We start from the raw sequence: 22872 nt of genomic DNA, 5'->3' as shown, positions 1-22872 counted from the left end.
TGCTAAAAACATCGAATTCTCAATTCGTCGAATGCTCAAATAGTCGAAACGCCATCTGTTCGAATTATCAAGTAGTAGAATGGTAAAGTAGTCGAATGGACAAAAAGTCGAAACGCCATCTGTTCGAATTATCTAGTAGTAGAATGGTAAAGTTGTCGAATGTTCAAAACATCGAATCGTCATTTAGTCGAATGCTAATAACATCGAATCTTCATTTAATCGAATGCTAAAAACATCGAATTCTCAATTCGACGAATGCTCAAATAGTCGAAACGCCATCTGTTCGAATTATCAAGTAGTAGAATGGTAAAGTTGTCAAATGTTCAAAACGTCGAATCCTCATCTGTTCGAATTGCCAAGTAGTAGAATGGTAAAGTAGTCGAATGGACAAAAAGTCGAAACGCCATCTGTTCGAATTATCAAGTAGTAGAATGGTAAAGTTGTCGAATGTTCAAAACGTCGAATCCTCATCTGTACGAATTGCCAAGTAGTAGAATGGTAAAGTAGTCGAATGGACAAAAAGTCGAAACGCCATCTGTTCGAAATATCTAGTAGTAGAATGGTAAAGTTGTCGAATGTTCAAAACATCGAATCGTCATTTAGTCAAATGCTAAAAACATCGAATCTTCATTTAATCGAATGCTAAAAACATCGAATTCTCAATTCGTCGAATGCTCAAATAGTCGAAACGCCATCTGTTCGAATTATCAAGTAGTAGAATGGTAAAGTTGTCAAATGTTCAAAACGTCGAATCCTCATCTGTTCGAATTGCCAAGTAGTAGAATGGTAAAGTAGTCGAATGGACAAAAAGTCGAAACGCCATCTGTTCGAATTATCTAGTAGTAGAATGGTAAAGTTGTCGAATGTTCAAAACATCGAATCGTCATTTAGTCGAATGCTAAAAACATCGAATCTTCATTTAATCGAATGCTAAAAACATCGAATTCTCAATTCGTCGAATGTTCAAAACGTCGAATTATCAATTCATCGAATGTTAAAAACATCGAATCGTCAACATGTCGAATGTTCAAAATGTAGAATTATCAATTTGTCGAATGCTCAAAAAATCGAATTGCCAATACGTCGAATGTTCAAAACGTCGAATGATAAAAAAGCCGAATGCTAAAAACATTGAATCGTCATTTAGTCGAATGATAAAAACATCGAATCGTCAATTCTTCGAATGCTAAAAACATCGAATTGTTAATTCATCGAATGCTTAAATCATCGAATTTTCCATTCGTCGAATGGACAAAACGTCGAATGCTAAAAGCATCGAATCGGCATTTAGTCAAATGGTAAAAACATCGAATTGTCAATACGTCGAATGTTTAAAACGTCGAATTATCAATTCGTCGAATGTTAAAAACATCGAATCGCCAATACGACGAATGTTCAAAACGTCGAATTATCAATTTGTCGAATGTTAAAAACATCGAATTGTCAATACGTCGAATGTTCAAAACGTCGAATACTAAAAACATCGAATGCTAAAAACATCGAATCCTTATTTAATCGAATGCTAAAAACATCGAATTTTCAATTCGTCGAATGTTCAAAACGTCGAATCGTCATTTAGTCGAATGGTAAAACCATCGAATCTTCATTTAATCGAATGCTACGAACATCAAATCGTCAACATGTCGAATGCTCAAAACGTCGAATCGTCGTTTAGTCGAATGCTCAAAAAATCGAATAGTCCATTCGTCGAATGCTCAAATAGCCCTTCCAAAAAAAATAATGAGGAATCATGACAAAACATCAGAGTTCTGATTATTCGTCAGATTTTCTGATGCTTCTTCTTGACTCTGATGATTTGTCATTTTTCAGATTATTTCTGACAGAATTTTTAGAATGGATTTGATGCGTTTTGTGAGAACTCTATCAGCTTCTCACTTCACTTCACAAACCAAGCTGACCATACTTGAAGCGTATCTTTTAATTTCTTTAAAATAAAGTTTCTTAGAATAAATTTTAGATATTTGGAATCATGAAATATCACAGATTCTGAATTTTTAAATTATAAACTTCAATTAGTTAAATTAAACAAATTTCAAGTCATAAAATTTTTGTTTAAAAAATCATAAACCTTTAGAACAATGCCTTTTTTTGCCCACTCGACTCAACTCAGTCCCAATGACCAATTCGCTATGCACCTTTCTTTAACAATAGATTTTCCGAATGTGAATGTGAAGATTTAAAAACAAGAATTTTATAACTTTAAAATTCTGCATTTTAACTAATTGAACTTTGTAACATAAAAATTTAGAATCTATGGTATTTTACGATTCCAAATATTTAAAATTTATTTTAAAAAACATTTATTAAAATAAATTATAAGGTTTGGGTGATAATTAAAAAAATGATTTTTAAAATAAATTTTAGATATTTGGAATCGTAAAATACCATAGATTCTAAATTTTTATGTAACAAAGTTGCATTAGTTAAAATGCAAAAGTTTTAAGTTATAAAATTCTTGTCTTAAAATCATCACAAAAGACTCGGAAATCTATTATTACAGAAAGGTGCGTAGCGAATTGGTCATTGTGACTGAGTTGTGTCGAGTGGGCAAAAAAAGGCATTGTTCTGAAGGTTTATGATTGTTTAAACAAAAATTTTATTACTTGAAACTTGAGCAATTTAACTAATGGAAGTTTATAATTTAAAAATTTAGAATCTGTGATAATTCATGTTTCCAAATATCTAAAATTTATTCTAAGAAACTTCATTTTGAAAAAATTATAAGCTATCTCGTGAACTATAACTGATATGTAAAAACTGATATCATTTTTGAATTTTAATCCAAGAGAGTATAAGGTATACGTAAAACAGTCTTCAAAATAATCTGAGTTTATAAACATTAAATATAATGTTGAAATAAACAAAAATGATTTTAAACATTAAAAAATGTATAATGGTTTCTCGATGGTATACCTAAGTTTTAAAAGGCGTGACGAGCCTTTTACATAAAGGAACAAGAATACATCCCCAAAAAAGATTTTTTGCTGTGCTATAAAAAAATTCGGTGGCAGTCATAAAAGTTTTCATGATTCTTGGCAGTATTTTGAAGGGTTCTATTTCTTTTTCATGTTTTTGAGCTGCAATTGTAAGAAAAACTGCTCAAAAACACCAGAAATTCTGATTATTTTTCTGATGTTTTGTCATTATTTTTTTAGTAGGGAGTCCAAACGCCATCTGTTCGAATTATCAAGTAGTAGAATGGTAAAGTTGTCAAATGTTCAAAACGTCGAATCGTCATCTGTTCGAATTGCTACCCAGTAAAAAAAGAAGTATTGAGTGGAGCGTTTAGGAATTGAGTGAAGCTCTGAGCCAATACGGATTCGAGTAAAAACCGTATTGGGACGTTTGACTCAATCTTTTTTTCATCCGCCGAATACGGTCTTATTTTAGCATTAAAATTAAAATCACATGAGCAGAGTACACATTATAAATTGAAAGCACAATTGTCCTGGAATGTAAAAATGCCGATCTAGATAAGAAACTGTGAATATTTTTTATTTTTTGTTAAAAATTGGTAAAAGCAAATTTTGACAAGCGCGACTGATTTTACCATGCGAATAAATAAAGTGGCATGTTTAAATGGACTAAAAGAAATCTTCTGTTACCGACAGAAAGTTCCTAGAAAACAATGAAATTTCATTGTTTTGTTGAATTTACCGAATTTACCACAATTCTCTAGGAACTTTCTGTCGGTAAAAGTAGATTTCTTTTAGTCCATTTCGTCCATTTAAACTTACCACTTCATTTATTCACATGGTAAATTCAGTTGCGCTTGTCAAAAACTTTGCTTTTACCAATTTTTAACAAAAAATAAAAAATATTCACAGTTTCTTATCTAAATCGGCATTTTTACATTCCAGGACAATTGTGCTTTCAATTTATAATGTGTACTCTGCTCATGTGATTTTAATTTTAATGCTAAAATAAGACCGTATTCGGCGGATGAAAAAAAGATTGAGTCAAACGTCCCAATACGGTTTTTACTCGAATCCGTATTGGCTCAGAGCTTCACTCAATTCCTAAACGCTACACTCAATACTTCTTTTTTTACTGGGTAAGTAGTAGAATGGTAAAGTAGTCGAATGGCCAAAAAGTCGAAACGCCATCTGTTCGAATTATCAAGTAGTAGAATGGTAAAGTTGTCGAATGCTAAAAACATCGAATCGTCATTTAGTCGAATGATAAAAACATCGAATCGTCAATTTTTCGAATGCTAAAAACATCGAATTGTTAATTCATCCAATGCTTAAATCATCGAATTTTCCATTCGTCGAAGGTCAAAACGTCGAATGATCAAAACGTCGAATGCTAAAAACATCGAATTCTCAAATCGTCGAATGCTCAGAACATAGAATAGTCAATGCGTCGAATGCTCATGTGGGGAATACACATTTCTATCTCTCTCTTATTTTGCCTCTCCGTTTTGCTAGCGCGCATCTTACTTGCGCATCGCGAGTTGGTGATCAAAAGCAACGTACGATTTGTATAATTTAGTCTGGTCAGAGACCTAACATGAGAAGCACACATATTGTATTTTAACCAAGTTTCTGGAATAATAAAGAGTTTGTTAATTAAACATTTGCCGACTATTTAGTACAACACAAGTTTGGAAAAGCCTTTCTGTCTTGGAGACCATTAATATATATTTCCCACATTGGTGACCCCGACGTGATTGTCGTCGGCAACGAGGAGGAAACGAGGAAGAGACGAGCGAACATAACCTAACTTTTGATCTAGCGACAACCGGCACGAATTCAACCACATTTTTCTGAATCGGGGGTACCACCGAGTTCAACAAATTTTTTGCTACGCCTGGAGTCCAGCAAAATTCGACTCAACGATCGCAAAACCAGAATTTTTGCGAAACAGCAAAAATCGAAAAACGTAAAGCCGCCATATTGGATCAAAGCATCGTCATACAACTCACCATCCTCTTTCCAAAGCAATCCAACTATCAATTCCTGAAACAAAACTCACAATAAAAAAAAATAAATAAAAAGCCCATCCTGTACTTTTATTTTTGTGCTAAAGTCATACACTGTTTACAGCTCATGTATAATGGTCCTCACTTTGACGCCATCGACAGCATATCGAAATACACGAGGAGGTTGTCTTGTAGTTGAGTTCCTGATTCTTTCTGACAAGGAGCCACAAGAAATGTAGCAGCTAATTCAATTCCTGGCTAAAAAAAAAGTAATTTTTCGAATAAACGGACGACGTCTTCGAGGAACCACCACCAGCATCATCATCGTGCCTCACCGACATCGAGGGAATTCATCTGTACAAATTGTAAAACTCAGGTTTTTATTTGTCTTTGTAAAAATTCTTTTAATTTCATTACGATAAATTCAAAATTTTTTTAATATATAATTGTGAAACAAATGCGAACATTCGAAACGATAAAATCGATAAGTGTTAACACGTGATCAACCGTCGCATGTAACGTTTTCTTTTTCTCTCTAGTAATTTTTATTTAATTGTTCATTTAACGTGAGAATATTTTTCTTTTTAGTCCTTTTTTTGTATTCTTGCGTTATCGCAAAAAAAGAGAAGATTTATATACAAAAGAAAACGTATGTCTTATCGCTCTTTTGGTCGCGTTAGTATTAAAAGTAGCATAGGTTTGATCACCAGCAACTCGATACTTAAATAATAATAAAATTAAAAGAGAATTCTTTTGATATTTTAGGCGTGGTTCTTTCGTTTCCGGAAATTATTTTATATTTCGACAAACAATAGGCGCAAGTCCGCCATTATTACGCAATCAGCAAACGTCACTATTCGTGGTATTTTAAAATTAATAATTCGGTTTTTTTTCTTGTGCAATTATTCGTACTTAGCGTCAAATAACTGGTGTGCCCGGAGTGGGGACGCAAACCGTAAATTAAATAAATTATTGGTTAAATTTCACCTCTCGTGTAAATCGCTCCATTCGTACTGTTACACCAGTCATAATGACTGACGAAGAGTTTAAAAGTCCTCAATCACAGATATCGGATCAACCCCTAGGCAATGGGGCGGGCGGCGAGACACAGTCTTTTCAATTCGATGCAAGTGCCCTTCGCGTTGATGCAGGAAATTATCGTATTCCGAAACTTCCGAATTTTTCTCGCGCGGATCCAGAATTATGGTTTGCGCAAGCAGAGCTTATGTTTGACTACGCGCGACTGACTTCGTAACGAGCGCGAGCAGGAGCAATAGTATCGGTCCTTGATTATGAAGTGGTTTTAACTATTAGCGATCTAATAACTAATCATCCCCAATTTGCTGATCTTTATACGCGCATTAAAAAACTAATTATTTTAACATTCTCGGTTTCGTCTGAAGCTAGACTCAGGCAACTCCTAAAAGGCGACCTTCGGTCGATGAAAAACCCTCTTTGATATTGAGCCGTATTAGACATTTGAGTCAAGACAAATGTAGCGACGAAGTTTTGCGAGCAGTTTTCCTGGACCAGTTACCAGCGATGTGCCGAGCGGTATTATCCCTATCCTACATAAGCGATTTACAAAAATTAGCTGAAGCAGCTGATCGGTATGTCGATGCAGCAAATCAATGCGCATCTTGTTCGGTATCACAAAATGAGGGTAATAATCGCGTAAATTTAATCAAACGTATAGATGAATTAACCGCGCGAATCGACGCACTTACAGCACAAGGGTCACGACCTCCTCAGAATCGATCTCGATCTGAGCCGCGAAACAGAAACTCCCGCAAATCTGAAAGCGAGGAAAACGATTCAATATGCTTTTTCCATAAAAAATTCGGGAACAGGGCGCGATCGAGAGTCCGGTAAATCCTTCCTTATAGATACAGGGTCGGACATTTCACTGTTGCCGGCAGATTCCAGGCTCAAATTGCGCCCCTCCAATCACATGCTTTATGCAGCGAACAACTCGCGCATAAACACGTACGGAGAAAAGCGCCTGAGTTTGAACTTAGGTTTTAAAGACAATTTAGTCTGGAATTTTTGCCTGGCCGCAGTGCCATACCCCATCCTCGGCGCGGATTTCCTCTCGTATTACGGGTTAAACGTCGATCTTAAAAAAAGAGATTAATCGACCCAACAAAAAATTATGATACACCATGTGAAATTAAATCGGCAAAAATTACTGACGTTAGTGTAATCGATAAGGAGTCAAATTATTTCGGTATTTTCGCGAAATATACTAAAATAACGAGTTTAACTCAGAAGCCGGGTAAACTCATGGACGATGTATACCACCACATTGAGACCCATGGTCCACCCGTAGCTTTCCGTGCACGACGTTTATCCCCAGATAAACTCGCTTTAGCAAAAGAACACTTTCAAGCCATGTACGATGACGGCACGTGCCGCCCATCTAAAGCTGAATATGCAGCTCCGCTAGACATGATTCCCATGAAAGACGGCGGATGGAGAATGTGCGGAGACTATACCGGGGTAAACAAGGTTACGGTACCTGATCGATTCCCAGTGCCCTACCTCCAAGATTTCGCGGCAAATTTGCGTGGAAAAAAAATCTTCTCGAAAATCGACCTTCACGCTGCTTTTCATCAAATTCCGGTTTTTCCAAATGACATCCCTAAGACCGCCGTGATTACGCCGTTCGGGCTCTTCGAGTTCCTCCTAATGCCTTTCGGCCTGCGTAACGCTGGGCAAATTTTCCAGCGTTACATATACCGTGCACTCGGAGATCTTCCTTTCGCTTTTGCGTACTTTCATGACATTCTCATCGCGTCCGAGAATTATCAGGAGCATGAGAATCATCTCGATACAGTTTGCCAACGATTGAAAAAATTTTCACTGCGTGTAAATGTCGAAAAATGCGTTTTGGGGGTGGAAAAAATTGAATTTCTAGGCTATTTAATCGACTCAAACGGAATTAAACCACCGCAAGATAAAGTAAAGGCGATCGAAGAATTTCCTAAACCGAAACTAGTATGCGAGTTAAGGCGTTTTCTGGGATTAATTAACTTTTATCGAAAAAATATTCCGCACGCCGCGCAATTGCAGTCACCGCTATACGTTTACTTGCGAGATTCAAAAAAGAACGACCGTCAAACCATCGAATGGACCGCCGACGCAGAAAGAGCTTTTGAAAACGTAAAAAAAGAAATGCTTAGCGCAGCAGTATTAGCTCACCCGTCTAACGAGGCTCCAACAAGGCTCGTCACCGATGCCTCCGATTTCGGCATGGGCGGAGCTTTAGAGCAGTTTCCTGACGGCGTTTGGAAACCACTTGCTTTCTTCTCAAAAAAATTTAATTCCGCGCAAACTAAATATAGTACATACGACCGTGAACTTACAGTAATGTACGAAGCAGTCAAGTTCTTTAGATATTTTCTCGAGGGTAGAGAATTTAAAATTTATACGGATCACAAACCTCTAGTGTAAATTTTCCAAAAATCGAACGAAAAAAGCTCTCCGCGCCAACAACGACAAATATCATGTCTGTCCCAGTTTACTAGTCACATCGAGTATATCGCGGGAGAAGACAAGGTCGTGGCCGATGCATTGTCGCGAGTAGAGTCAATATCCTTTCCGCCGGAATTTAGCTTAACTGAATTCGCCGAAGCGCAGGTTAAAGATACGGAATTTCAAGAATTGTTAAAAAAAGGAAACGTCGTTGTTTTTAAGGAAATTATTTTGGGGTCCTGATCAAATCCCAATATTATGCGATATTTCAAGCGACACACTTCGTCCTTTCATCCCTAAAATTTTTAGAAAACAAATTTTGCACACATTCCATAATCCTGCACACCCAAGCGAAAAGATAACCGATCGTTTAATTAGAAAGAAATTCGTCTGGCCCTCCATGCACCGCGACGTTAAAGAATTTTGTCGATCTTGTATAAATTGCCAAAAAGCGAAAATTTCGCGTCACACTGCGTTAGTACCGTCTCATATAATTGTGCCAGAAGATCGTTTCCGACACGTACACATTGACATCGTTGGGCCGCTACCGGTGAGCGACGGTTACCGTTATTGTTTTACCATGATGGACCGTTTCTCTCGATGGCCGGAAGCTGTGCCAATCAAAGATGTTGAAAGTACTACGATTTGCCGAGTCTTTGTTACAAATTGGATCTCTCGCTTTGGGTCGCCGGAAACGGTTTCCACAGACCAAGGTCTACAGTTCGAATCCTGCCTATTTAAATCTTTATTGCAATTATCAGGAACTTATAGAATTAGAACGACACCGTATCACCCAGCGTCCAATGGTCTCATTGAACGCTGGCATCGTACACTCAAGGCCGCGATCAAATGTCACGGAGACAATGATTGGACTCGTACCCTTCCGATCGTATTATTAGGATTAAGAACAAATGTAATGGACTGTGGAGCGTCGCCTGCCGATTACGTTTATGGGGCGTTGCTTAGAGTCCCGGGTGAATTTGTCCTGACAGAGAGTTTTTCGAATGAAAAACAATTTTTCCTTAATGAATTCCGAGAACAAATGCGAAAAATTAAAGCAGTTCCAGTGGAGCATAGACACAAAAAAAGGTATTTTTCCACCAGGATCTTAATAATTGTTCGCACGTTTTCTTGCGAAAAATTCTAGTAATTAAAAAGGGTTTAGAATGTCCTTACTCCGGGACACACAAGGTTCTTAACCGCGTTTCCGATAGGATTTTCGAAATCGATGTAAACGGCGTAGCAAAGCGAGTATAAGTCGAAAATTGTAAGCCTGCGTATTTTGCATCTAAAGGAGAGTTCAGAATAGGGTTTGTAAACGTCGGTAGAAGCGCGTTGGTCACGTGATCTCCATATGGAATACATAGGACGACGCGTTAGTATCAACGCGTTCATACCGACGTCGACTCTATTCTGGACTCTCCTTAACAACGATGTAGATTCGAGTGAGAAATCGCACAGTTCGACCACAAATTCAAATGTAACTAACGTAGATGCGAATAACCGAACAAGCAAACCAGTTTTAAAAACTTATGGTAATAAAAATAAAAAAGTGACGTTTGATTCGAAAACCAAAGATTAATTAATTGTAAATTTTTTTATGATGTTTTATTAATTCGTAATTTTTATACATATTTTTATAATCTACGAGATATCGACTGCTTATAATTAATTAAAAAAGTGATACTAGCATAAAGTTATAAAAGACATTTTTTTATTTACGATTTAAAAATGTTAATCAAATTGTTCTCATTAAAATTATTAAAACATGCGGTTAGGAAACTGATCAGTATTTTCTTAAAAATTTGGAATTGTCAAAACTTGTTTCACACGTGAACCCTAATCCCTTTGTACTTTCATCCACATCATCTTCCATTGATTTTCAATTATCTCCCGCAAATGTTAATAGTGCTATTAAGTCTTTGAAATCTACTTTTACATCTGGGGTTGATGATATTCCTGCGTTTTTATTAAAGGATTGTCGTCCCTTTATTTGTGATTCTTTATGTACTATATTTAACAATATTCTAAAAACTGGTTATTTCCCTGATTGTTGGAAAACAACAAAAGTTGTTCCTGTTTTTAAATCAGGGAAAGTTGACAGTGTTTTCAATTATCGTCCTATATCTGTGATTACTAATTTTGCTAAGATTTTTGAGAAATCCATTGCTTCACAAATAACTTCTGCATTGTCAACACAATTTTCAACGGCTCAGCATGGTGGTGTAGCAAAAAGATCTACAGTTACAAATCTTATTTTAATTACGCAATTTATTAATGACTCTTTTGAAAATAACAATCAAGTTGACGTTATCTACACTGACTTTTCTAAGGCGTTTGACAAAGTTGGCCATTCTATTTTATTTGACAAATTATCTCGTCTGGAAATCCCTTCTAACTTAATCAAAACTCTAAAATCTTATTTAACTAATAGAACAAATTTCGTAAGTTGTGAGGGATTTTCATCTAAGCCGTTTCTCTCAACGTCGGGCGTGCCACAAGGGTCTGTTTTAGGTACAGTTTTATTTACAATTTATATTAATGACGTTGTGGACACTCTCGATGTTGGGAAATTGTTGTTTGTTGATGACTTTAAAATCTTTGCTAGGATTTGTTCATTAAGTGATGTTGAACTTTTGCAAAAAAATCTTGACACTTTGTCAGATTGGTGCACATGCAATAAGATTTTAGTTAATCCACTTAAATGTTGTGTTATATCTTATTTTAAATCAAATTTATCACCAATAATTTCTGACTACACAATTCAAGGGACGACAATACCTCGCAAACAATCAATTCGAGACCTTGGGGTAATTTTCTCACATAATTTAAATTTTAATGATCATATTTTGGATGTTTACAGCTCTGCATCTAGGGCCTTAAGCAATCTTTTTAGAAACACTCGCAATTTCAAGAATATTAAAGTTTTGAATATTTTATTCAACCTTTTTGTTAGAAGTAAAATTGAATATGCTTGGCTCGTTTGGGAACCACATTTTAAAAAAGATTTGCTTCTCTTAGAAAAAATTCAAAAACGTTTTCTTAAATATTGTACTTTACTTAAAACTAATAATTATCCTCCTCAAGGCTCTGATTATCCTTTACTTTGCAAAGAACATAATGTTCTTACACTTGACCAACGTAGTAGTATTACTAAGTTCAAGTTTATAACTAATCTTATAAATAACTCTATTGACTGTCCAGAATTGTTATCTTTTTTAAACTTTAAAATTCCGAGATTTAATAGTAGACACTATCAACCTTTTCTTAATGTTCTACCTTCTTCGTATACAAGTTTTCATGCGCCTATGTATAATGTCACAGAGACTATTAATTTTTTTTATAGAAACTCTTCAATTGATATAGATATCTTCACATCTGCGATTTCAGTAATTGTTAATCAACTAACATGTTTACATTCGGACACACCATAATTTTACTGTATCTCAAACTTCGTACTTTCAAAAACTTTATTTTTGTTTCATTATTCAACATTACAATTGTGTTTTATAATTAATAGTTTATTATTTGGTTTGTATTGACCATTAATGATCCTTGTGATTGAGGGCTTAGACTTAAATAAATAAATAAATAAATACAACTTAGGGGGGAGTACTGTGGGGAATACACATTTCTATCTCTCTCTTATTTTGCCTCTCCGTCTTGCTAGCGCGCATCTTACTTGCGCATCGCGAGTTGGTGATCAAAAGCAACGTACGATTTGTATAATTTAGTCTGGTCAGAGACCTAACATGAGAAGCACACATATTGTATTTTAACCAAGTTTCTGGAATAATAAAGAGTTTGTTAATTAAACATTTGCTGACTATTTAGTACAACACAAGTTTGGGAAAGCCTTTCTGTCTTGGAGACCATCAATATATATTTCCCACACTCAAATAGTCGAAACGCCATCTGTTCGAAATGTCAAGTAGTAGAATGGTAAAGTAGTCGAATGGTAAAGTAGTCGAAACGCCATCTGTTCGAATTGCCAAGTAGTAGAATGGTAAAGTAGTCGAATGTTCAAAACGTCGAATGATAAAAACGTCGAATGCTCAGAACATCGAACTGTCAATTCGTCGAATGCTTAAAACGTCGAATGATAAAAACGTCGAATGCTAAAAACATCGAATCGTCAAAAGTTCGAAAAAGTTTGTCTACTGAAAACAAAGAACTTTTTCCAACATTTGACGATTCGATGTTTTTAGCATTTGACGTTTTAATCATTCGACGTTTTGAGCATTCGACGAATTGACAGTTCGGTGTTCTGAGCATTTGACGTTTTTATCATTCGACGTTTTGAACATTCGACTACTTTACCATTCTACTACTTGGCAATTCGAACAGATGGCGTTTCGACTACTTTACCATTCTACTACTTGACATTTCGAACAGATGGCGTTTCGACTATTTGAGCATTCGACGCACTGACTATTCTATGTTCTGAGCATTCGACGATTTGAGAATTCGATGTTTTTAGCATTCGACGTTTTGATCATTCGACGTTTTGAACATTCGACGAATTGAGAATTCGATGTTTTTAGCATTCGATTATATGAGGATTCGATGTTTTTAGCATTCGATGTGATACCGTCAATTTTGGGCTTGAACAATATCTGCGAGTTTTGGACCCTTGTCGAAAACAAGTTTCCAAAAACTCGGTAAGAAGGGAGAATTTATTTGAGAGAGAATGAAACCTCGGACCCTCCTGGAGTTTCCGAAGATTTCTCTATAATTCGGGGAATCGATTTATGTGCAATACAAAAAGAAACAAAAAATAAATAAATAAATATAACTTACTGGGAAAAAAAAAAAGAGGAATAATTTTTGGACCCTGCGCGAGTTTCCAAAAATTAGAACGAGTGAACAATTTAAGTAAAAAAGCGATTAATGGACCCTCAGAAAGTTTCCATAAATTGCTTGTAAAAACAAAAGAAAATTTAATTTAAAATGGGAATAAAGAAATAACGGTTTCAGGACCCTCGGTGAGTTTCCACGTAACCGTATTAAAGGAAAAACACAACCTCGGACCCTCCGCGAGTTTCCGAAGATTGCTCGTTTGGGAATTCGCGAAATAAGAATCTTAGACCCTCAAAAAAAGTTTCTAAAAATTCTTAGCGCGAAAAAAAAGGAACAATTTTGGACCCTCGTAAAAGATTCCAAAATTGTTGGGGATTTAAAAGAAACTATTTAGGGAAAAAAAATCGCGTTGAAATAAAACTCGGTGAGTTATAGGAAATTAAATATTGAACGTCGTTTTTATTTTAGTGGGAAAATACAAAAAAAGAGGCTGTTGCGCGAATTGGGAGCGAGGCGACCGTGCAGGCAGGCAGCTCGGAAAGAAGTGACGACGAGAGCTCCGTCTCCGAGCTCTGTGGCGCGGCTGAGTGGGGAGACTCGCGCAGTGGGAGCGATCGACGCTCCGATTGGCTGACGCGGCCTAGTGCGACCGGCTGATGCCGCATTCCCGCAATTCGGAATCTTCGCTTTTGCTCAGCGACGGAAAAATAAAAACTAGCTTTCGCGAATAATTGAAAGATTATCTATTGGTAATTTATCGATTATCAATTCCACGGGGTCTGTCTTGAGCAAAAGCGATGATTTTGAATTTTACAAATTGGGAATTTAACTGGAAATAAAATATAATTATTAATAAAACTAGTAAAAATACAATTAGAAAAACATAAAAAATCGTAAAAATTCGAAGAGTTTAAACATAAAAAAATATTATAATGATGCGACGACAAACTAAAATTTTCTCGGCGAGAACAATTTAAGAAACACTAATTTGCCGTTATTCGGAGGCAATAATAAGAGTATTAAAAATAGAATAAAATTTAATTACAATGTTTAATAATATTATTAAGTAAGATAATTATGTAAGAAAAGTAAAATTAATACAAATTACAGATTGTGGAAAACACGCAGTACAGAGAAAAAATAATAAATACGATACAACGGAGAATGTAATCAAAACAATACTCGTTTCGCGCTATGCAGTGGGTTCAAAGGGTTTACCAGTCCCAGCTTTGGTCGTTTCGGCGTTCTATACGTTGAAGGCCGAGCGTGTGGTAGCGTAGGACGCGGAGAGTGCAATTTGTCGCGCTTTACAATTTTCTTCGGAGATTTCGAATGATTGCGCGAACATCTCGATGTTTTCTTTCTGCACGGTGATCGTATTGCCTTCGAATTTTTCTTTTCTGAGCGCGCGGGGCTTCTCCGTCGTTTCCTAGACGGTTCTTTTGTCGGGGGGCGTGGCCGTTTCTTTTTATCCGGATCCTCCAAATTTGCGATATCCACGGTTTTTCGCCACTCTTTAAACACTCTTTGTTTAACGGGTGTATCTCTCGATTGTGGGTTGTCTCGTCGAATCGTAATGCGCATGTCATTAAATTTGGATTTTCGCGAAATTTTCCAGCGAGAGGAGGGACTACCAATTTTCGTTGGTGACAGAATAGATTTGACGTTTGGATGGTTTTGTTCGCCGACTCGATAAAACGCGAGGTGAGGCGGTGAAACTTGGACCGGTGATGTCCTCAAATCGAGAATGTCTAAATCTACTTCGGGAGATTTTACAACCGGCAGTGCGACTTCTTTCGGAGGCGTAGAAAGAATATCGAGAGCTTCTTCGATCGTGTAAAATTCTTTCTCCTGAGATATTTTCGTGGACTCCGGTTTTTTATCATCGACGGTAACTTCACGCGGAACGGGGCATTCCACCGAAACGCTTTGGTCGATTTCTTTAGGTGGGGATTTTCTCGGACTGGAAAAGACGTTCAAGGGAGGGATTGTCGGCGTTGAGTCCACAATTTTCGGAGGTAAAACCTCTATTTGTTTTTTACCTTTTTTCCCTTTTCGTCTATGTCTTCCCACGGGGATTGGAACATAAATATCCGGATTTTTCCGCTGTTCTTCGAAAGCTTTTCTTCTCATTTCGGTCCGGCGTTTGTGTTGACTAGGTTTCTTTTTTGGCTTTTCCGTTCGAACTTCATTCACAGTTACATTTTTCGCATCCATAATAATCTATTTACTATTGATTTAAACTTTACTTAATTTTTTGCGAGACGCGACCTTCTCTGCTCTCGCGGAGGGCATTTGCTTAATACTGAAACAAAGGCTCGACGCGCCTGGAGTTCACTGCGCCCAAGGCTCCGCCCACTGCGTCAAACTGCAGTAGTAAGGAGATGGGAAGAGAAATTCGCTACTCGCCTGTATCTATCGCGGACGTAGGTTGTAGTGCCTATTTACAGGGGCCGTTGGCACTCTTATCGATGTTTCTCGCGCGTTTTTCGGTACTTGGAGGCGAGGAAAATTTAAATCATTCGTTTCGGATTCTTTTCTTTTCGAAGAGCGCAAATTGTAACCGTGTCTATGTTTATGAGTTACTAATTCCTCGGATATTCTCGGCAATTCAAGAGTTTTCTCCGGCTGTACTTCTGGCTCGATTAATTCCGGATTTTGAAGTTTCTCCGCTCTTTCTCGAGGGAACGCGCGTTTCAGATCCTTACTATGAATTTTCGCCAGTCGATTTTTCAAATCAACCTCGTAGATTTCACCTCCACAATGGCGTTTTATTACGTATGGACCTTCTCCACGGGGAGCTAAACCAGCGTGAAAACCTTTTTCCTTGTTCGACAGGCGGTGCGTTCGTACATAAACAAAACTGCCGACAGGAATTTTCTTATTTGATTTAGGTGGCACGGCATATTTCTCTTGATATGTGGCTTGATGTTTAGTGACTTCCTGAACGCGTTCTTCCAAGTTTTTTACAGCCTTTCTTCCGGTCTGTAGAACCCATTCTCCGGGTCTCTTGGCAGTGGTTCCGAATAGGACCTGACTCGGCGTCCGTCCGGTTGCCGCATTTCGTCGATTTCTGACATTGAATAAAATGTCAGCGATGTCAGAGTCCCATTTTCGATGAGAAGTATCAACGAGTCGTAAGCGCATTCCCTTTTTCACTTCCTGGTTCCTCCGTTCGGTCGGATTCGCCTGCGGGTGATAAGGAGGAGTGTGCCAACTTTCGCAGTTCCACTTCGCGCATGCTTTTTCCCAGATGTTACCGATAAATTGAGGGCCATTATCGGTAATGATGGCTCTGGGGTAACCGAATCGATTGAACACCTCTTTTTCGAGCAAGTAGGTGATACGGGGGGCTTTTGAAGATCCAAGGGAGAAAGCTTCCACCCACCGTGAAAAAAGATCGGTAACTACGAGGAGAAATCGTTTTCCGTGCGATGAACGTGGGTATGGTCCCATTAAGTCGACAGCAACCGTATCCCACGGGGCCTTTGGTTGGCGTGGGCGTACCTCGTTGTTGCTCTGCGACCTAAAAGACTTACAGCAGGAGCAAAGGGTGCAACTTTTGACGTAGTCTTTTATTTGTGAGACCATTTTGGGCCACGTGAAGAGTTCTTGGACGGCGCGCAACGTCTCTTCTTCGCCTGGATGTCCGGCTAGGCTAGCGTCGTGATACTCGTGCAGAAGTCTCTGCTGACAGACTTCTGGTACCACGAGTAGCCATGAATCATGGGGATTCTTGCGGCGAAAAAATCCTTCGTCCGATAGGATGTGTTCGCGGAAAAATTTCTCTTCGACCTTGTTTCGATTTTTCTTGTTTTTCAGGTTTTTCCAGCGTCGTACCTGGCTGATTATGTTTTCATCCTCTTGTTGAGAAGCGATGACCTCTTCGAAAAAGTTGGAATGTGTGATTTGCGCGAGAAAAGGTGCATCAAATTGAGGAGCGATCTCAGGTGGAAGAAGAAAGTTATCTTCTTCGGTTTCGTTTGGTAAATCACTCGGATTCTGCGCGAGCGCGGTAGCTAATTCGTGACCGGCATTGGTTCGAGAATGAATCGTAAATTGGAATTGGTCCAAAAATCGTGCCCAACGTCCCAATTTCGGCGTGTTTTCTTTCGAATTTTTAAGCCACTTTAGCGCTTTTTCGTCCGTGTGCAGATGAAAAGGAGTTGCTTCTAACTGTGGGCGAAAATGTTTGAGGGCCCATTCTACCGCGTGACATTCTTGCTCCAGTCCAGAATAGCGCTTTTCGGTAGAGCTAAACTTAGCGCTGGCGTAACTGATCACGTTGCGAGAACTTTCTTCGAGTTGAAAAAGCACTGCCGCCATTCCTTCGGAACTTACTGTGGTTTGAAGGTGAAAAGGCAAGTCGGGGTTTGGACGTCCAAGACTAAGATCCGCTTGGAAGGCATCTCTGATTTTGTTGAACGCGTTTTCGGCTTCTTCCGTCCATTTCCATTTTCCTGCCTTCTTTCCTAGTAGATCCGTGAGCGGAGCGGATAACATGGAAAAATCGGGGACGTATTCGCGTATCCAACCACAGATTCCGAGGAATTTTTGTAGCTCTTTTTTGCTGGTTGGACGAGCGGCTTGGATAATAGCCTGAACGTGGTGTTCTTGGGGCTCGTTATTTGCGCCTGAAACTTGATGGCCCAAATATTTTAGTTCTTTCTGGCCGAAAAAACATTTGTCGATTGAACAAGTTAGACCGTGAATCTCTAATCGTTCTAACACGAGATTTAGATGACGCATGTGATCGGTCCAATTTTGTGAATAAACGATTATATCGTCTAAAAAGGCCATACAGAAGCGATTTACGTATCCTCGTAACACGGTTTGACTAATCAGTGTTTGGAACGTGTTTGGAGCGCCTTTTAAGCCAAAAGGCATAACGCGAAATTGGTAAGTCCCGCCGTTTGGGATCGAGAATGCGGTAAATTGTTTACAATTCTCATCCATCGGTACTTGCCAGTATCCCCAACGCAAATCTAACACGGAAAATATTTTCGCGTTTCCGAGTTCTTTTAGAGAGTCGGTGATCCTGGGCAAAGTATGATTTACATCTTGTGTAATCGAATTGAGGCGACGAAAATCCACGCAGAAACGAAATTTTCCGTTCTTTTTCTTCGTCAGAACCACGGGGGAACAATAAGGTGACGTACTCGGTTCGATGACTCCGTTGGAAAGCATCTCTTGAACTTGCTCAAGCATTTCTTTTCGCTTTTCAGCTGACGATGGATACGGCCTTAACCGAAAAGGTCGGTTATCGGTTAATTCGATTTTATGACGTGTTGATCGAGTTTGTGTTAGACTCGGACCGGGCGCAACTGTGGTGGCGTAACGTTGTACGATTTCGAGAAATTCGCCTTCATATTCTGGTGGGAAATTGTGAATAAGATTTTCCATGGCGATTTCGTTTTCCACGTCGATTTGGTCTCGTGGTTTCGATTGTTGGTGGAAAAATATTGTGAATCGACTCTCTTTACCCGCGTAAATTCTTTTTCCTGGAATGTCGATTATTGTTTGTTGATCTTCCATCCAGGGTAAACCCAAAATCATTTCTTCTCTCAGCTGTTCGCAGACAAAAAATTCAACATTCATCTCTTGTGTATTAATTCGAACAAGGAGCGTGATTCGTCCCAAGATTTTCATACTCGTTCCGGGCGCTGCCAAGCTTACCTTGTCGAAACTCGGGGCGAGAGACGCGAGTTGCGCTGAATTTAATTTAGAGGAATGAATAAAGTTTTCGGTTGCTGCTGTGTCGATGATCGCAACTATTTCTTGATCGTTGGTAAAGGTTAATACGCGCGGTAATTTTCGATGATTTTGGAGAGTCAGATAAAGCGAAGTTAATGTTTCGGCTGGTTGTTGTTGTTGTTGGCGGTGGTCGGTGCATCCACCGCCCGTCGCCAGTTTTCCTGACCTGTGTTTTTACGGTCCTCTAACTGCTTTTTGTAAACCGCGCAGTCTTTGTGCAAATGCTTTTCAGGGCAGTACCAGCAGTCTGGAGGATACTTTTTCGTAGCAGCTGGATTTTCGACGATTTTCCTTTCTTCTCTGCGCGGTTGGCTTCGTAGCAAATCCAGTTCGTCCTTTTCTGATTCAACGGCTCTGGTCAGCAGTGTAGCACAGTCCAGAGGATTTGAAGCGCGTATTGCGTGTCGAATCGCTGGTTTCAAAAGCTCCATTAGAGTATGCACGATGACTTCTTCTGTTTCTCCAGGTCGCAATCTCCGGAAAAGTAAGTATTTCTTCTGAAGAAACACTCCAACGGGCTCTTTTTCCCCTTGACGTAGGGAAAATAGCTGGGCTTGCAATTTTCCGAGTATCGCAGGAGAATTATATTGGCGCATCAAAAGGTCTCGAAACTGATTCCATTCGAAAGGGACTCCTTTGTACATCTCCCACCACTTTTCCGCTTCGCCACGAAGAGCTTGGCTTGCTACGCGAACTTTGTTTGTTTCAGGCGTTCCCAGGAGCTGGAAGTAGTTGTTCATTTCTCGTAAGAAGTTGACTGGATCTTCGTGCTCTTTTCCAAAGAACTCTGGTACAGGTACAGGATTTCGTTGTGCCTCCATGAATGCGCGCCACGCGTACCAATTTGGATCTGGTACTGGTGCTGGTGGGTAATAAGCATTCTGGGGGGGTTCTACCCTTGGTGGAATCTGTGAATTACTAACGTTTCTTCCAGGAATCTGATTAGATACTGGAACTGAACTCGGCATATTAGAATTTGTCGCCTGAGATCCATAACCGGAATTCCGGGAAAAAATCGGATCCTGGATTATAGGCCTTGTGTTTCTCGGTCCAATATTGTCAGATAAATATTGATCGTATCTGGGAATCACACCGAAGTCCGCATAACGCGCACCTTGTTGTCCAATTTCCGCAAAAGGTCTCTGTGGAGGACTTTGAATAGAAATTGAGCTGTTTAGTAAACTCGGTAAACCCGAGTAAACCATTCTTGTTGGTTCCGAAGTGCCTATTATCCTGGTAGTCATTATTCCGGATGGTCCAGGAGCGTGATAATTTGTCGAAGCTGTTGCTAGGTTGTGACCAGTTTGTGTCGATACTCCACCAATAAGCGATGTAGTGATCATTGGCAATGAATTTGGTGCAGTGCTCACGATTGAATCAGTCGTCATGTTTAACGAATTATTATTTACAGTTACGCTGGCGGACGAACGATTTAAAAGAATTTCACTTCCAGGTGGTGAAATATAATTTAAATCTTCGGTTGATGACGATCCTGAGCCGAAACTGTTTTTGTTTTGAGGATCGTGGGACGCTGTTTCATCACCCATCGCGCTGAAGTGAATTTGTTTCGAGTTGGACGTGAGTAAACCTGTCGATACTTGCGGAACGTTGTTACGCGTGCCGGGTGGAGTGTTTATTAACACCGTACGAGAGCGCAAATTTTTTTCTTGAGGTGTTCTAACCGTCATTGAAAATTTTACCGCTTGGCTCCTCTTTTTGCCAAGTCGTCGGCTTGTGAGTTTCCCGGGTGTCCGCTGTGTCCTGGAACGTGTTTCCAGTCTACTTCCAGTGACGAAATTGCTCGATCTAAATCTTGCAATTGTTCTTTATTTTCGACTGGCTTTCCTGACGCTTTTGTCCAACCGTTTGTTTTCCAACGAGGTATCCACTCTGTGCAGCTTCTGATCACGTACTGAGAGTCGGTGTTGATTCGCAATTTTGTAATTCCGGCTTTTTGTGCTTGTAAAACGGCACTCGTTGCTGCTTGAAGCTCAGCGGCGTTGTTCGTTTGTTTGCCGTCGACAGGTGCTGAAATATTCAGAGGATGATCGGTTTCAAAGAATACGCCTATTCCGGCCTTCGGTGAAGATCTTCCGTTTCCAAAACACGCGCCGTCCGTGTAAACGTTGGTAAACCCAGTTTCGTCGGATGATAAATTGTACTTTTTCGACTCCATGCACCGAAATATACGAGAAAAAAAACTATTCACTCTTGCGGATTGAGTTAATTTTTCGAAAATCTGCGCAAAATCTAAGACTTTTGTGATCTTTTTTGATTTTAATCACTCGAGCAGAATGTGGTGATTCGGTTGACTCAGCGATGTTTTTACACGATAAGTCTTGAATTTCGCGGCTTATAGCGTGTGATTCGCTGCGACTAGCTGGAAAATTTGCTGTTTTTTCTTTCATTGATGAATGAAAGAGACGATACGTTGAGCGCCACCGGGTGTTTTTGTCGAAAATGTATATTCGTCTCACTCCCGGAAGTGAGAATCTGTGGTGAGAATTTTTTTCGGGTTCGTGATTTTCTACCGAAAATCTCTGCAGAGCCCCACGTTGGGCGCCAAAATTGATACCGTCAATTTTGGGCTTGAACAATATCTGCGAGTTTTGGACCCTTGTCGAAAACAAGTTTCCAAAAACTCGGTAAGAAGGGAGAATTTATTTGAGAGAGAATGAAACCTCGGACCCTCCTGGAGTTTCCGAAGATTTCTCTATAATTCGGGGAATCGATTTATGTGCAATACAAAAAGAAACAAAAAATAAATAAATAAATATAACTTACTGGGAAAAAAAAAAAGAGGAATAATTTTTGGACCCTGCGCGAGTTTCCAAAAATTAGAACGAGTGAACAATTTAAGTAAAAAAGCGATTAATGGACCCTCAGAAAGTTTCCATAAATTGCTTGTAAAAACAAAAGAAAATTTAATTTAAAATGGGAATAAAGAAATAACGGTTTCAGGACCCTCGGTGAGTTTCCACGTAACCGTATTAAAGGAAAAACACAACCTCGGACCCTCCGCGAGTTTCCGAAGATTGCTCGTTTGGGAATTCGCGAAATAAGAATCTTAGACCCTCAAAAAAAGTTTCTAAAAATTCTTAGCGCGAAAAAAAAAAGGAACAATTTTGGACCCTCGTAAAAGATTCCAAAATTGTTGGGGATTTAAAAGAAACTATTTAGGGAAAAAAATCGCGTTGAAATAAAACTCGGTGAGTTATAGGAAATTAAATATTGAACGTCGTTTTTATTTTAGTGGGAAAATACAAAAAAAGAGGCTGTTGCGCGAATTGGGAGCGAGGCGACCGTGCAGGCAGGCAGCTCGGAAAGAAGTGACGACGAGAGCTCCGTCTCCGAGCTCTGTGGCGCGGCTGAGTGGGGAGACTCGCGCAGTGGGAGCGATCGACGCTCCGATTGGCTGACGCGGCCTAGTGCGACCGGCTGATGCCGCATTCCCGCAATTCGGAATCTTCGCTTTTGCTCAGCGACGGAAAAATAAAAACTAGCTTTCGCGAATAATTGAAAGATTATCTATTGGTAATTTATCGATTATCAGATGTTTTGGCCATTCGATGTTTTTAGCATTCGACGAATTGATAATTCGACGTTTTGAACAATCGTCGTATTGACGATTCGATGTTTTTAACATTCGACGAATTGATAATTCGACGTTTTGAACATTCGACGTATTGACAATTCGATGTTTTTAGCATTCGACGTTTTGTCCATTCGATTACTTGGCATTCGACTATTTGATCATTCGACGACTTGTCGATTAGGGGATATGCATGCGTCTCGTCGAATGCTCAAATATTCGAAACGCCATCTGTTCGAAATGTCAAGTAGTAGAAATTTTTCTCTAAATTTCAATTATTTTCAAAAATTTTAATAAAATTCTTGGC

At 38.9% G+C, this 22872-nt stretch overlaps 1 protein-coding gene across 1 annotated transcript; it reads right to left on the bottom strand.

Moving 5' to 3' along the window:
* Positions 1 to 20669: 20669 nt before the first annotated feature.
* Positions 20670 to 21149, bottom strand: LOC122508787 (ribonuclease H1-like). The gene has a single exon (XM_043622333.1). It carries the CDS (start codon positions 21147 to 21149, stop codon positions 20670 to 20672), a length of 480 nt encoding a protein of 159 aa, XP_043478268.1.
* Between the last annotated feature and the right edge of the window lie 1723 nt (positions 21150 to 22872).

The sequence above is a fragment of the Leptopilina heterotoma genome, unplaced genomic scaffold, assembly GCF_015476425.1.
Source record: "Leptopilina heterotoma isolate Lh14 unplaced genomic scaffold, ASM1547642v1 Lhet_57, whole genome shotgun sequence".
NCBI lineage: Eukaryota > Metazoa > Arthropoda > Insecta > Hymenoptera > Figitidae > Leptopilina > Leptopilina heterotoma.
The sequence above is the reverse complement of the archived record's forward strand: the minus strand, read 5'-3'. Positions and strand labels throughout refer to the sequence as shown.